At 36.4% G+C, this 15,050-nt stretch overlaps 1 protein-coding gene and 1 non-coding gene across 2 annotated transcripts in view; one reads left to right on the top strand and one right to left on the bottom strand.

The window, feature by feature from the left end:
• TTC6 (tetratricopeptide repeat domain 6) overlaps positions 1–15,050 on the top strand; it is a 226,700-nt gene that overhangs the window by 197,361 nt on the left and 14,289 nt on the right. The window contains exons 27-31 of the mRNA XM_064365726.1: positions 1,461–1,580; positions 7,014–7,087; positions 10,805–11,015; positions 13,241–13,393; positions 14,234–14,404. Coding sequence (XP_064221796.1) covers positions 1,461–1,580; positions 7,014–7,087; positions 10,805–11,015; positions 13,241–13,393; positions 14,234–14,404 — 729 coding nt within the window. The remainder of the gene's footprint in view (positions 1–1,460; positions 1,581–7,013; positions 7,088–10,804; positions 11,016–13,240; positions 13,394–14,233; positions 14,405–15,050) is intronic.
• Positions 14,844–14,949, bottom strand: LOC135270447 (U6 spliceosomal RNA). Its single transcript, XR_010338627.1, has one exon. It is a non-coding gene; the product is annotated as a U6 spliceosomal RNA (small nuclear RNA).

A 15,050-nucleotide genomic window follows, 5' to 3' on the forward strand; every position in this document is an offset into this window, starting at 1 on the left:
TTAGGAAATACCAGAAGAGGGCAAATGAGTAAATATAAAACGCTCTTTGTCATTTTCAGTTAGCAGATGCTACAGGCATAACAAGATTTAGCCCTTTTCTGATCAGACTATGTGGCTCTTTTGGACAGAATGTTCAGTAAGAAAATGATTTAAGAGATTCAGCTTCAACCCAAGTTTAGGATGCTTCTAGTACCTGGTACAGAGTAGAGACCAGGAAAATCTTGTTTAGTCAGTGAATGTAAAAAAACAAAAAAGATAAAGGTAATAGAGAAGGGTCTGAGTTGATTGTCAGATTACACTATGTGTCTTTAAAAAAATGAATGTATTGGCTGGGCATAGTGGCTCACGCCTGTAATCCCACCACTTTGGGAGGCCGAGGCGGGTGGATCACGAGGTCAAGAGATCGAGACCATCCTGGCCAACATGGTGAAACCCTGTCTCTACTAAAAATACAAAAAAATTAGCTGGGTGTGGTGGTGCACGCCTGTAATCCCAGCTACTTGGGAGGCTGAGGTAGGAGAATTGCTTGAACCCGGGAGGCAGAGGTTGCAGTGAGCTGAGGTCGCACCACTGTACTCCAGCCTGGCGCCTGGTGACAGAGTGAGACTCAATCTCAAAAAAAATAAAAATAAAAAAAAGAATATATTTATCAAAATATTTTGAGGTAATTTTCCTACAAGTGCTTATTTGTTAGTTTTATTAAGATCTATTTTCATTCCTTTATGATTTTTTTCATTTTATACAAATTTATTGAATATGTGGTATGTGCAGGCTTGATTCTTATTACTGGGCTTAAAACAGTGAACAAAATGGATAAGCTCTGACCTCATAGAGCTTAGATTTCGACAAGGAAAACGGTGCAACACTAAAAGGAAATTAAATTTTTTTTTTTTTTTTGTGACAGAGTTTCACTCTTGTTGCCCAGGCTGCAGTGCAATGGCACAATCTTGGCTCACCACAATCTCCACCTCCTAGGTTCAAGCGATTCTCCTGCCTCAGCCTCCTGAGTAGCTGGGATTACAGGCATGCACCACCACGCCCAGCTAATTTTGTATTTTTAGTAGAGATGGGGTTTCTTCATGTTAGTCAGACTGGTCTTGAACTCCTGACCTCAGGTGATCTGCCTGCCTTGGCCTCCCAAAGTGCTGGATTACAGGCCTGAGTCACCACGCCCAGCCAGAAATTAAATTTTAAATGAAAATGCATAGGGTGACTCGCAGGTAAAACATGAAATGCAAGCACAGTGTGCGCTGCATATTGAAAAGTATCAGTGTCCCTGATAGTTTTTACCTAAGGGTACCCTTTAAATCTAGCATATGATTATTTTGGCCATAAATTATAAAACAAATTGAAGAACTAACCATTGGGTCCTAGTTTAGACATAAATACATTTGTCATAGCCAATGAATTAAGGCTCTAAAGAGTTGAATCTATGTTACAAATGATTATTTTATTTTTAGGCATTAACAGATTATGGTATTGTGTTGCTTCTTGATGCCACAGAAACTGTAAAACTAAATACCTTCCTTAATCGTGGACTCATCTACATAGAACTAGGCCAGTATGGCTTTGCATTAGAGGTAAGCCTTCCTGTTGTGTAAAGAACCCGCTTGATTTTGCACATTAACTTCTAAGAACTAGTGAACAAGATTTTATTGTCATCAACTGTCAATGAGTGATAGCTCAACTTTAGCAAGAATTCTATTAAAATACTTGAAATGACTGATAGACTCTTAGAAAAAAATGTATATTTTTGCTTTGTTCTGATTACAGATAAATAGCCAATACATTTTTTAAAATTTCCAATTTGATCAAAACCATCACTTCTCTTAAGGAAGTACAGACAAAACTCAAGTTACTTAGTAAATAAAATGATTCCTGTAATGTGAACTCTGCTGTTCAGTGGTAACTTTCTCATTCATAATTTTCCTCTTTTCCCTTTACAACTATATCAAAATAAATCTGTTTCAAACAGGGCAGGAGGTGGTTGCTCAGAATGGACTACTGGTAACAGGCTTTTAAGTTAGTGGTGACCAGAATCATACTAGAAGAAATCTTCTAGAATCATACTAGAAGAAAGTATATGTACTGTATCAAAAAGAAACAGGTAGTTTAAAATGTATTTCATTAAAGAATAATTAAACAAAATTCATCATTCTCATTTTTAGCTTTTTATTTTTATTGTCTGTAACTCTGGGATTAAGAAACAGAAGGAAAAATTAAATAGAAACCTGAGATATATAATTAAATAATAACAGTTTTGCTTCGTTTCTGAGGAGCTACAACCTAACATGATGGAGTGGAATGTATCCTGTCCTTTTCACCTCCCAAGATGTTTATTTTTCTATTTCTGGAGTCATTTTTTTGAGATTCTGTCCAACATAATCATTTACCTTTGAGGCAGTTTGCACTGTGAATAAATGTAATCTCAATGTTTGAAGACCTTTAAGCTTTTTGATATATTAAAAGTATTTTTGAGCTATATCACTAGGTATGCCCTCAGGTAGTTGGAAGTAAAGAACCTCCCTGTTTGCAATAGGCAAGAAAATGATGGGCAACAGTGTTGAGATGAAGAGAGTGAGATAATGGAGGTAGGGAAAAAGGGACTGCAGCTGTTAGAGAATTAAACGCAGGATCCATGTTCTCCTCTGAATACAGATTTATTTAGTACTAAACAGCCACTAAACAACTATTGCACAATTGCTACACACCACGTCCTCAACAATACTGCACAATTTATAATTATAACTTACAGAGGAGGAAACTGATATTCAAAAGAGATTAAATAAGGTCTTTCCACCAGTAAGTACTGGGGTAAGATCTGAACTTGGATCTCACTCGATTTCAAATTCTATCTTCTTCCAGGCAAGGCACTGGCATTGACATATGGAGATAAATGAGACAGAGTTCCAGTCTTTGAGGAACTGATGGTCTAGGGAGAGTCATTCTTGTCCCCTCTCTTTCCTCACACTCCACATCTGACCGATTAGCATGTCCAATCAGCTCTACCTCTAAAGCATATTTTGAATTAAATCATTTCTCATAATGGCCACTGCTATCTTCCTTTCAACCAGTAAGTACTGGGGCAAGAGCGGAACTCAGGTCTCAGAACTGACTCGTCTGTCTCCTGGACTACTGCATTAGCTTCCCAGCTGGGTTAAGGTTCCACTCTTGCCCTACTACATGCTATTCTCTAAACAGATGCCAGAGAAATCTCTTAAAAATATAAAGCATATCAAGTTATTCCTTTACTATAAACCCTCTAATGGCTTCCCATCACATTTAGAATAAAATCTGAACTCTTGACTGTGACCCAGCAAGACCTTACTTGATCTGACTGCTGTTCACCTCTGATCTCATTGTCAAACATTCTCTTCTCTCCTCTAGTCATGCCACCCTGCCCTTTTGCTATTCCTTGGAAATGCTTGGTTCCTTTGCTGCCCAGGACCTTTACACGAGCGAGTCCCCATACATGCAGCACTCTTCCTCCTGATCTGTGCATGATTCATGCCCTCATTTCATTTAGGTTTCTGCTGAGATGTGACATTTTCAGTCAAAAAGAAAGAAGATAAACTAAAATGGACTATTAAAAAAATATTAAATAAGTCTAGGAAGGGGAAGCAGAGGAACAGAAATGAAGGAAACCAGCAGAAAAGAAATGATAAAATAGTAGACCTAAATGCAACCACTCTGGTAGTTATATTAAATGGAAATAGTCAAAATACAACAATGAAAATCATGAAATTGCCTGATTGGAATTTTGTGGAAGTTCCAACTATATTTTGGCAACCAGAAACATTTTAAATATAGTGATATAGATAGGTAACAACAAGAAGCTGGAAAAAGATATGCCACGGAAACACAAATTGAAAGCAAAAAATTCAATTTTTCTCTATGTGAAGTTAAAAAATTAATTAAAACAAAAAAAAGTAGGACAGAAGAAGAAGCAATGAAAGATATAAGACTGACTAATTAGAGGTTTGCATGAAAAACCAAGAGAAAGCAGAATCTTTAAAGCTACCCAGGAAAAACAACAGTTTTAGTGGGAAAGATTGATTAACGGAGAAGCTGAGTAGCCTGAGTGCAGAAAACATTAGTTAGTTGAGAGCTGTATGCCCTTCATAGGAACACTCTGTTCAGGAAGCATTTGGACTGGAATTGTTTGTGAAGTGAATGCCTAAGTTAATCAGAAGGTAATGGATTAAGAACATTTGCTTTCCTCTTGAAAACCTACCAAGATAGTAGTAAAAGAATAAAAAAGGTATAATGCTACAAGGTTAAAGATAGTAGAGAACAGATGTTCAGGCACCCAGAACTGCCATTCTGGGTCTAAATGTCTCAAACTTAAATATAAATGGGTAGCCAAGGAGCAAATGCTTAAGGGAAGTGAAATAGAGACTAAGACAAATAAACAAGTTGTCATAAGTATATGGCAGTGGTCCCCAACTTTTTTGGCACCAGAGACCAGTTTCATGGAAGATAATTTTTTTTCAGGGGATGCAGGTGGTGGGGCAGTGGGGTGATGGTTTAGGGATGAAAGTGTTCCACCTCAGATCATGGGGCATTCGTTAGATTCTCATAAGGAGCATGCAACCTAGCATGCAACTGCATGCACAGTTCAAAATAGGATTTGCCCTCATATGAGAATCCAGTGCTGCTGCTGATCTGACAGGAGGCAGAGCTCAGGCAGTAATGCTTACCTGTGGCTCACCTCCTGCTGTGAGTGAGATGTAGACTGAGATTGAGATGTAGATCTACATCTCATATACCAGGGGCCCCCAACCCCTGGTATATAGAGCTGTTGGGAGAAAGGGAGACATGTGAAGTGGTAGAGTGAGACAGCTAAATTAGCTAAATTCTATTCTGTGTGGCACACATGAGTGACTGTGTGGTTTGTTTTTTATCATCCTTATATTAGAGAGAGAATTAATGCAGAAGAGAAAAATTATAGTATTAAATAACAGTGGCTAACTTTATTCTAAGTAATGCTAAAGTCACCTTTTATGTCTGTTGTTGATAATTAATGCCTAATTACCATGTTGTATAATAATGATTATGTATATAGAGTCAAGTTGACTTTTGTAAGTTTCATCTGATTACAAAACTAAATTTGTTTCAGCCTTTTAAGTTACATGGTCATTGTTGAAACTTCCAAAAGTAATGGAAATGTTTGTAATAAAGTTCACTTACATTTGTAAGTTTGCTTTAATTTTAGCAAAAAAAAAAAAAAAATCCTCCTAAAGAGATGTCTGGAAGCATTTTTATTAAATTATATTTGATTAGACAGTAATTTAAAAAATTCTTCCAGGGCTGGGCACGGTGGCTCACGCCTATAATCCCAGCACTTTGGGAGGCCGAGGTGGGTGGATCACAAGGTCAAGAGATCCAGACCACCCTGGTCAACAAGGTGAAACCCCGTCTCCACTAAAAATATAAAAAAATTAGCTGGGCATGGTGGCGCGCGCCTGTAGTCCCAGCTACTCGGGAGGCTGAGGCAGAAGGCTTGCTTGAACCCAGGAGGCGGAGGTTGTGGTGAGCCGAGATCGCGCCATTGCACTCCAGCCTGGGTAACAAGAGCGAAACTCCGTCTCAAAAAAAAAAAAAAAATTTTTTTTCCAAATAGTTCCATTTGGTATCAAATATGCTACTTGAATCAATGTGGTACATCCACATCTACAGATTGGTCTATGACTAACACCGCCTCCTCCAACAGGATCTCCGAGGGCTCAGATTAACCTTACCACTCCTCTTCCACCTCCAATAATGGCAGAAAATTTATCTTACCTTCTAAGACAGTCAGCCTCTTCCCTCTGACATAGCCAGGGAGGGTTTTTGGAAAGGAGGAGGAGGGGGAGGGAGAGGGAGTATAGGTTATGATTAGCTCCTTTCTGGCTGGGTCGTGTTCTTTGGGACTGCAGAGTTCTAATGTCTGGCTTCCAGGAAGGAAGTCTGGAGGGATTTCCTTTTGCCAATCCAGAGGAGAGTGTAATATTCCCCACTGTTCTGCTTCGTCAATTGAGATCATAACCAATACTGTCCATGAAGATTCCAGCTGAACCAGTCCTCTGGGTAAAAAGCAGGGCTATTTTAATTCCTTCATAGATTCAGAACTCAGTAGCTCTTCCTATAGTATAGAAATCATTAAAATCAATCTAACTCTCATATATTAATACATATGTAAATATCATGCAGTTGACATGATATAATATTTTGTTTTACAGTTATATATTTAAATATTTCCTTAAAGTTAGCAGTGTTCTTATTTTACTTTAGGCGTCAAATATTTCTGCAGGACTCTGGAAAGCCCTAAGCTTTAGACGCTGTGTCTAGGCCCTGAGAGAGGAAAGAGCTCTGGGCTACCCTGGCAGGATCTCTTGTGGAATTAGCACTTCCAGTGCTTTTAAACAGCCTCTTCCTACGGGCCACTGGGATCCTTCCCAGCTGACTTCTCTAACTTCAGATCTGGGGATTAGAGTTTCCATTTCTCCCTCTCAGGAGAGCTTATAGATCCTTGACAAAAGAGTTGACTTCTCGCCAGAAGTGTGGATTCCAAACGTAGGAGCAGCCCCAGCTCATCCACACAGAAGGCCTGATTATGCCCTTTCTCCAGCCTGGATGCCTGTTTGTTCTATAGTCATATAACGTCAAAGGTTCTCTCCAGGTGCATTCCTTTTCTGTCTAGATAGGGAAGTCTTTAGAGGAGTTCACTGGAATAAACAATGGAAAGAAAGTCAATGAGATACCTCATTACCCGTAGCAGAGTAAAACCATAGGAAAAATCCCCATTCTTGAAGTAGAGACCAGTAGTACAAGATTCTGAGTGAGTCTACAATAATGGGTTTCCTTTGTTTCATCTGTTCTTATTTGATGTAATACTACAAGGAAAATATAAAGCTTTAGGAAGATGTATATCTTAATGCTTATGTCATTGTGGAATTATAGTTAGAAGGAAGTTCAAGATAGCATGTAAGATAATGTTAAAAAATTAACAAAAGCTTATAAAATTATTTCAGGATTTTAAACAAGCTGCACTGATAAGCCAGACTAATGGGAGCCTTTATCACGCCACTGCCATGTGCCATCACAGGTATGAAGTGCAACTGATGTCAAAGTAGAAGCAAGTGGGAGCATCGGGCTTATCTAATTATCATCCCATAAACAAGCCAGGAGAGAATGGAAGAAACTGGGAGAAATTGTGAATGTGACAGACTACAAAAATGGGGAGGGACACAAGAGTTCTCTGTGTAGACGCGAGGACCACACTTAGTGTTCATCAGCACCCTTCTGCCTTCTAATAGACTGTTTTATGCAAATTAGCAGGCAAATGCTTCCATGGTGGCATTGGAGAGAGTCCATCTGATCCAAGCTTAGACGCTGGGAACAGATCATGGCAATATACAGAATGCAATTATGCATAGCTTGAAATATCTAAGCATAAAATAATAACAATTTTGTTTATAAAGTAAGACTAACTTTTAAGAAGTCTCTTTCCTGGAAGAAAGGGTGATTTTAAAATATTATGCATTTTTAGGAAAATTTTGCATTTTAAAACATAACTAAATCTAAAACTAAGTAAAACAACACCAGCAAATAGCTACAAAAAACACAATACTTAAAGCATTATTACTTCTTCCTGGGTTTATTATAAAAATAAGTTATAGAAGAAGAGATGAGAACACTTATATAAGGTTAAAATATAGAAGATAATCAGCTTGAAATGTACTCTGAAATAATATTCTAGTATATAGACTTTGCTAGCCATAATGTTTATGTTTCTAAATATATATTTGACATCATAAAATTAACTTTTGGTAATTTTGCTTTTAAAATTATGGAGATTCAGCCTGTGAGGATTTTAATATGCGATAAAATATATTTGGTTAAATAATAGTTTACAGCTTTTTTGCCCCTAAGAAACAAATAATTCCAGTAAATTTGGAGGATTAAATTAGAATAGTTCCAAATTATGTAGACTAGGCTGCATAAATATCCAGTTTAGAGAATAAAACATAGTTTCAATTATTTAGGAAATTGATATCCTTTTCTCTTTGAGGACATGTATAGTATAGCTACATTTTCCTATGAGAGTTACTTCTGCTTTTTAAAAAAATTTTATGAGCAGAGTAATACCATAACTGGAAGTTCTGAAAAGTATCTTTGTGTTAAAAGGCCTAAACTGGTCTCAGACCTTTCATTTCGTACAGACAGTGAAACACGGTCATACCATTTCATTGTCTATTTTAATCCAGCAACCTTTGTACAATCTATCTCTTTAAGAAATTGTCATTCTTAAGAAGAGATGGGATAACGATGACTGATGTGTTTGTTTTGGTGAGTGGGTGCAGACCAAAAATGTCTGAGGTCGTTGCATTCTGTTAAAACTAAAAACAGACTCCAAAACTCCTCTCTATCTCACTCCTATGTTTAGCAACCATTAGAGCCAGTAAATTTCTCCATGTGTCATTTCACAATCTCCTTTATGAAATGTAATCGCTGGGTATATACGGGAGAGCCTCCTCTAAGCTGTTACTGCTTTGCAATTCCAAATAACCAACTTTCATCACCCGACTAGAATCTCTATTGTCCTTTAATAAAAGTAGAATTTAAATCAAACTCTAAACCTGTGAAAGCTCAGAGTCCCAATGCCACGTGTTTTGAGTTCTAAGTTTTGCTGAATTTAACAATAAGGAGTGCTTAGTTATTGGTTATGTTTATTTCAGGAAAAATATTTTTTTTGCTTTTCAGGGTGAACTATAATATCCTTATACCAGAGGTGCATAGATTCTAACTATAGATATTCATTCCTGGTGTATCTTACAGTAGGGAGAGTAAACATTTTCTCATATGGAAAAATTATTTAAAGAGATAAAATTTTAAATTTTTAGGCTTTAATCTTTGATCTCACGGGGTTGCAGACTTTTGAAGTATCCTTTGTATATCTCTGGTTCTCACTCTTGTGGTTGCTAGGAGACAACATTCCTTAGGCTCGAATATCCTACTTGTTGCCCAATTTAGTCCCCATGAGTGTTTATGGTAGAGTTAATTTTTAGAACTGAGAACACCACCTTCATGTTTCAAAAAATGATATCATAGAGGGAGATTACTCAGAGTTATATATCCTATCTACTTTTTACTTCAGCACATTTATTTTACTATTCTTAAATATTGGGGCATAAAATATTTTTGAGTCCTTAACTCTTCAAGCCAAATTCTTTAGTTTGAGGAGGGATTTGCGATTTATTTGTACAACTCAGTAGAGCACATCTGGTCACGTATGTGATTAATTTGGAAAATGCAGTGGGCCTTTGTGTCTGCGGCCTAGTGAACAAGCTCAGCACATGATCGCTTGTTCACAGAACACTGTAAGTAGAATCATGCACCTCCAGTAAGTGATCACAGTGCTCTAGATTTATATGAACACATTTTATTTTAGAAAAACTCATTTAACATACTTTGACACTTGTGGTAACTGATGCTTAATAATTAGTATCTCAATGAATGTGTATCCTGACAGAATGTAGATATTCTGCCACATTTTCCCATTGGCTAACTGCCATGCAGGTACTTAATAAGGGCTTCAACCTGTAGAACACTGTGACAGACACATATTCAGAGATATGAAATTAATGTTTCTACAGTGGTATCTACTTATTTTTTTTTCCTGGTCTGTTGGTGCAAGAGGCTGGGGAGCCTCTGATTTTCAGCACTTTCACCTCCCTGGGCTTGATCTTAGTCACTGTCAGCTTTGAGGAGCTTGCTAGATATCTTTCAAGATTTCTTTTCAGCTTTAAGATTTAATGATTATTTACTTGGTCTGAACAGACTAGATGCTCATTAAACAGTGCTGATAACTTGATGGGTTCAGAAAAATAGCTTCAATCACTGCCATTCTGTAATTCACAACTTACATGACATGAGCCATGATTTTCTTTTCATCTGTAAAATGTAGATAATTATGACTACCTTACAGAGTTGTTGGAAGGATTAAAGGAAATAGCATTTGTTAAGTATTTACCACGGTACCTGGTAAGTAAACAGTGCTAGTTTCATCATTCTATTTTTTAAAATCCTAAACTCTCTCCATGTTAATTGAAACTAAATATTATTATTAGATATACATATGAAATGGAGAAGTGATTTTATATGCCCATCAACAAATATTTGATGCCTTTAACAGCCTTAACCTCCACCACAAGAGAGTAATTAGGGAGGATAGAGAGACAGAGTTATCATTTAGCCACATACATTCACAAATTTGATAAATAAAATGCATTTTACTTCTTTCTCTCCCCTCCTCTCCTGGTGTCTACAGTGAAATGGCCTGCCTTTATAGGAGACCTGAAGTAAGGACTTCCATGTGATGAAAATCTGGCTGTTTTCATTGTATAAGGAAATATTAAATACATAGAAATAAGTTTATTTTAATCTGATTTTAAAAGTAGATTTCATCAATTGTATCATATGTTTCTCTTTACTGGTAACTGACACCTGTTAAAAACATATTTAGAAATGCCATATGAACTTTAATAACTTGAAATAAATCCAGAATATTATCCCATCACATTCTGCTATGAAAATGACTCTTTCTTGCCATCTTTCCTTTACCAAAATCTTCAAAGACCTGTCACACTTCCTTAGGTCCTATGGACTGAAGTGCTTACCTCCTTCAATGGGTAATACAAATGCAGATTTTTTTATGAGTCAATTCAAATCTTTATGGAAAAGCCAGACACAGGAAAACATTGCATATGTCACCAGAATGCATCAGTTTACCAGAGGCATTAATATTTTTCTTTATTCACAGAATTAATGAGTTTGAAGAAGCCATCAATTTCTTTACCTGGGCTCTTAAAATTAACCCGTGTTTTCTGGATGCTTATGTTGGAAGGGGAAATTCTTACATGGAATATGGTCTTGATGAAGCCACCAAGAAAGCACAGAAAGATTTTCTGAAAGCACTGCATATTAATCCAGGATACATAAAAGCCAGAATTAGTTTGGGCTATAATTTACAGGTAATATAGCAACATTTTGAGCATTAAAAGCATCCTTTAGGAAGCAAGAATATATTTGGCCCTTTCCTGGCAATGGGAGTATGTGTTATTTCTTTGGTTATGAACATTTACTTTTTCCTTACTTTTGGGTTCCAGAGTAGTAGTGGAAGCAGGGGATTTAGTTAGTTATAGAGAGCCTGCCTGGATCTGGATCAGCTTGGGGAGCTGGTAGGCTGGTTAGATGAAAATCTTTCGAACCTGCATTTCCTTTATGTCTGCACTCCTCCCTACTTCCTCCTACACTTATAAAAAACTTTTAAAATTTGCCTGATGCAGTTCATCTTTAAGAACCTGAGTAACATTTATTTTACTAGCTTGTATACCTAGGCTCCACAGGTTTTGTCCTATTGCATTAGTGGAAAGCTAAAGGGAAGAAAATTAGCCATTATTGGATCACAGTAGAAATTTGCAAAGTCCACTTAAAGAGAGTGATTTCCAAGGCAGCTAGAGCTGAACGCAATCCAGTGAAATATGTTAACATCATCATCATTCGTTGCATTCAGCAGACATTAACTGAGCACTAAATATAGAATGGAAACTACTCTAGGCCTGAGGATATAGCAATGAACAAAATATACTTCCTTCTTCTTGCAGAGTTTACTACCCAGTGGAGAGATAGGCATCAAACAGTTAATCGTATGAATAATTGATTATAATCATGATAAGTGCAAAAAAGGAAAAGGATGAGTTTTAGTATAACTTGTCACAAAATAACTTGTCACCTCTCTTTGTTTGAGAAGTGAGAGAAGCTTTTAGAGAAATTAACAATGTTGAGGTGTGGAAGTAGGGGCTGTGGCTGGGATACAGTGTTCCATAGAGTGGAATCTGCCCATCAGAAAGTCTTGTAAAAAAGAGGGCCAAAGTGGATGGAATGTTATGGGCAAAGGGAGCAGGGTATGAGATGAGGCTGGAGTTGAAGACCTTATGGTCCAGTTAAAAATGTGAATAGCATTAATAGGAGACGTGACAACAAATTTACATTTTCTGAATATCCCACTGGGTATATAGCAACTGGAAAAAAAATGGAAAAAACACAGCAGTGTAAAGAATTGAGTCAGGAAGGAGGACTGCAAAAGGAGAGTTATACCCATCTGAGTTCTGTGTGGGTAAAGAGCAACAGTTTATTCAACAAATACTTACAGATTCCCTTACTATTTGCCTAGCACTAGAAATACAGAAGTGAGCACAACAGATGTGGTCTGGAGCAGATGACAGATTTCTTACTGTGAGGCAGTTTGCTATTTAATAGTCTAATAATCTAATCTCAATTTGCCTGATTCCTTGTTTGTTAAATGAGTGTGTGTTGACAGTGTGACTTTACAAATGGTTTACCCAGAGAGAGAAGATTTGATGGTCAGGAGACAGGGTCTTGTTCCCTTAACAGTTGTATTTTTTTTTACTTTTATGTGAGAGTCCCTAGGCTCAGCTTGGTTAAAGTGAGTCAGCTTCTGAGATTCTGGCAAGATGGATGTTTGAGCCCATTGGGAAAAAAAGACAGACTCCAGACTCTACTGAATTTATTAACTCACTGCCTTCTTGTGGAGGCATTTAGTTGCCAGCTGGTCTTCTCTAGGAAGCACTCTGACATTGTTCTATTAACAATGGCCCTCTCCTGATCTTTTCTTTCTTTTCCAGTTGGTATAAACAGAAGCTTGGTAAATTTACATGTATTTTCCATGGAATGTGTATAGTGATCCTAAAGCTCCAGATGCTGGCATGATTTATCAGAATATGTTTTATACCATTAGTTTATTCATTTATTATTCAATACATATTTCTTTTATTATGTATATTATGTATATATTATCTATAACTGGAGATTCAGTGGCAAGGAAATAAATACAATCCCTTCCTGTGTGTGTGGAGCTTAATGTGAATTTTTTGGTATTGGTCAACACCATTGGCCTTTCATGTGGTAGCCATGATTTTATGTTGTCCAGGATTGGTATAGGAGAGGACTCTGAAGTAATTAATTAAAATTTCTTCATAAATACTCAGAAGTAATGAGTCAACTGAATGCAGCCATAGTATGCATTCAGTATGCCTATTTTCTGGTTTCAAATAACTTAGATTTAGCACAGCACAATATACCCTTACTAAAGGTTTTATTTGATTTAGTCAGAATCATAAACATTTGTCATGTTATGGGCTATTTTCTACTTTGTGTAATTGGAAAATTATTCTAGATCCAAGGAAAATTCCAGAAAGCTTGGAATCACTTTACCATTGCCATGGATATTGATCCAAAGAACTACTTAGCCTATGAAGGAAGAGCTGTGGTCTGTCTTCAGATGGGTAACAATTTTGCTGCAATGCAGGATATTAATGCTGCCATGAAGGTAAAAACCATCTTAGATTATATTATTATTAGCATAAATTAACACTGTCAATGAGTAGGTACAAGTGAGAAGTCTCTGTTAGCTTTTTAAAGTGACTTATGGAGAAAATAATGTTTTGTGTATTTTTTACCCAAGTGATCCCTATAGCAGAGTTATGTCTTGCCAATTTTATAACCTAAATGCACTAAAACCCTGAAATCCTGCTAAACGTTGATTGCTCTCAGTAAATATGCTTTATACTTTGGTGGAACATCAATATTATTATATAATACAGAGCAAATGCATAACATAAAATAACGTTCTAGGTTTGAAGGAACTAAAGAAAGAACAATGTAAATCCCCAGAATCTTCCTTCAGTGAAATGACAAGTAAAAATCTCATATTGAAGGCACTGACAGGAACTCTTCTTTACTTCTAGCTTTTGGGTTTTGTTTCTGTAGATTTGGGCAGATGTAATGTTTGAGATGAGAAAAAGGAAATAACTGAAAGATAATTGCTACTACACAGGACAAATAAGTCTGTTAACTATTCAATTTAATTTATTCTCTAGCTTAACAGCTAAACAGATAAGCTTTTCTGCTTTGTCTATTCCTTGGAATGGAACTGAGTGAAAAAACACTAAGATTATTTGTTTTATTACAACCAAATCAACAAAGTGTTGACATTGAACCAACTTCATACCAACGCCTTTCTCAAAATATTTGTTCTGTTGGGGTTTTACATGCACCATAAAACTACTAGCTTCCCACAAGTAGATTCCATAATGTTCATTTTGGCAGACATGAAATCGGAGATAAATACTATTCCCAGATGTTAAATAATCATAATATTATACTGCAGATCAATACTACAGCAGAATTCTTAACAAATCGTGGGGTGATTCATGAATTTATGGGCCATAAACAGAATGCAATGAAAGACTATCAAGAAGCAATTTCTCTAAACCCCAAGTACTCGCTGGCTTACTTTAATGCAGGAAATATCTACTTTCACCACAGGCAGTTTTCCCAGGTAATGTGAGTTTTACTTAACACTTTCTTTTTGACATTAAATGCTTACTTTATTATATATAGTTTCAAAATGTAATTTGTACAATCTCATGCTAATAATGCATTGGCTATCAGCTCTTTATTTAAAATGTTATCTTTCATAAGAATGTTTATAATTTATCCATTAAATATTTATGCCTCTATGGGTTTATTCTCCTCATTATCATGAACTAACACTTGTAAACATTTGTTTCTTCTTTTGTATTTTATTATAATAAATGTCTTGCTAAAATCTTATAGATAATTGACATACAACAAATCACACATACTTAAAATATGCAATTTGATGTCTTGACATAGTGTACACCTGCAAAATCATCACTACAAATAAAGATAATAAACATATCTATCAGCACCACAAGTTTTTTCATGCTCCTTGATATTTTATTCTTCCTTCTCTGAAAAATATGAAATGCTTCATGAATTTTCATGTCGTCCTTGCACAGGGGCCACGAAATCCTCTCTGTATCATTCCAATTTTAGTATATAAGCTGCCTAAGTAAGCATCCAATAAACATTCCTTTGGACTTTCCCAAGTGTGAGGACTTGCCTTGCGATTTCTATTGTCACAGGCTTCCAGCCTAGAATCTTCTGTTCTTTCCCCATTT

The sequence above is a fragment of the Aotus nancymaae genome, unplaced genomic scaffold (assembly GCF_030222135.1).
Source record: "Aotus nancymaae isolate 86718 unplaced genomic scaffold, 86718_ANA_hifiasm-v0.15.2.pri h1tg000062l, whole genome shotgun sequence".
NCBI lineage: Eukaryota > Metazoa > Chordata > Mammalia > Primates > Aotidae > Aotus > Aotus nancymaae.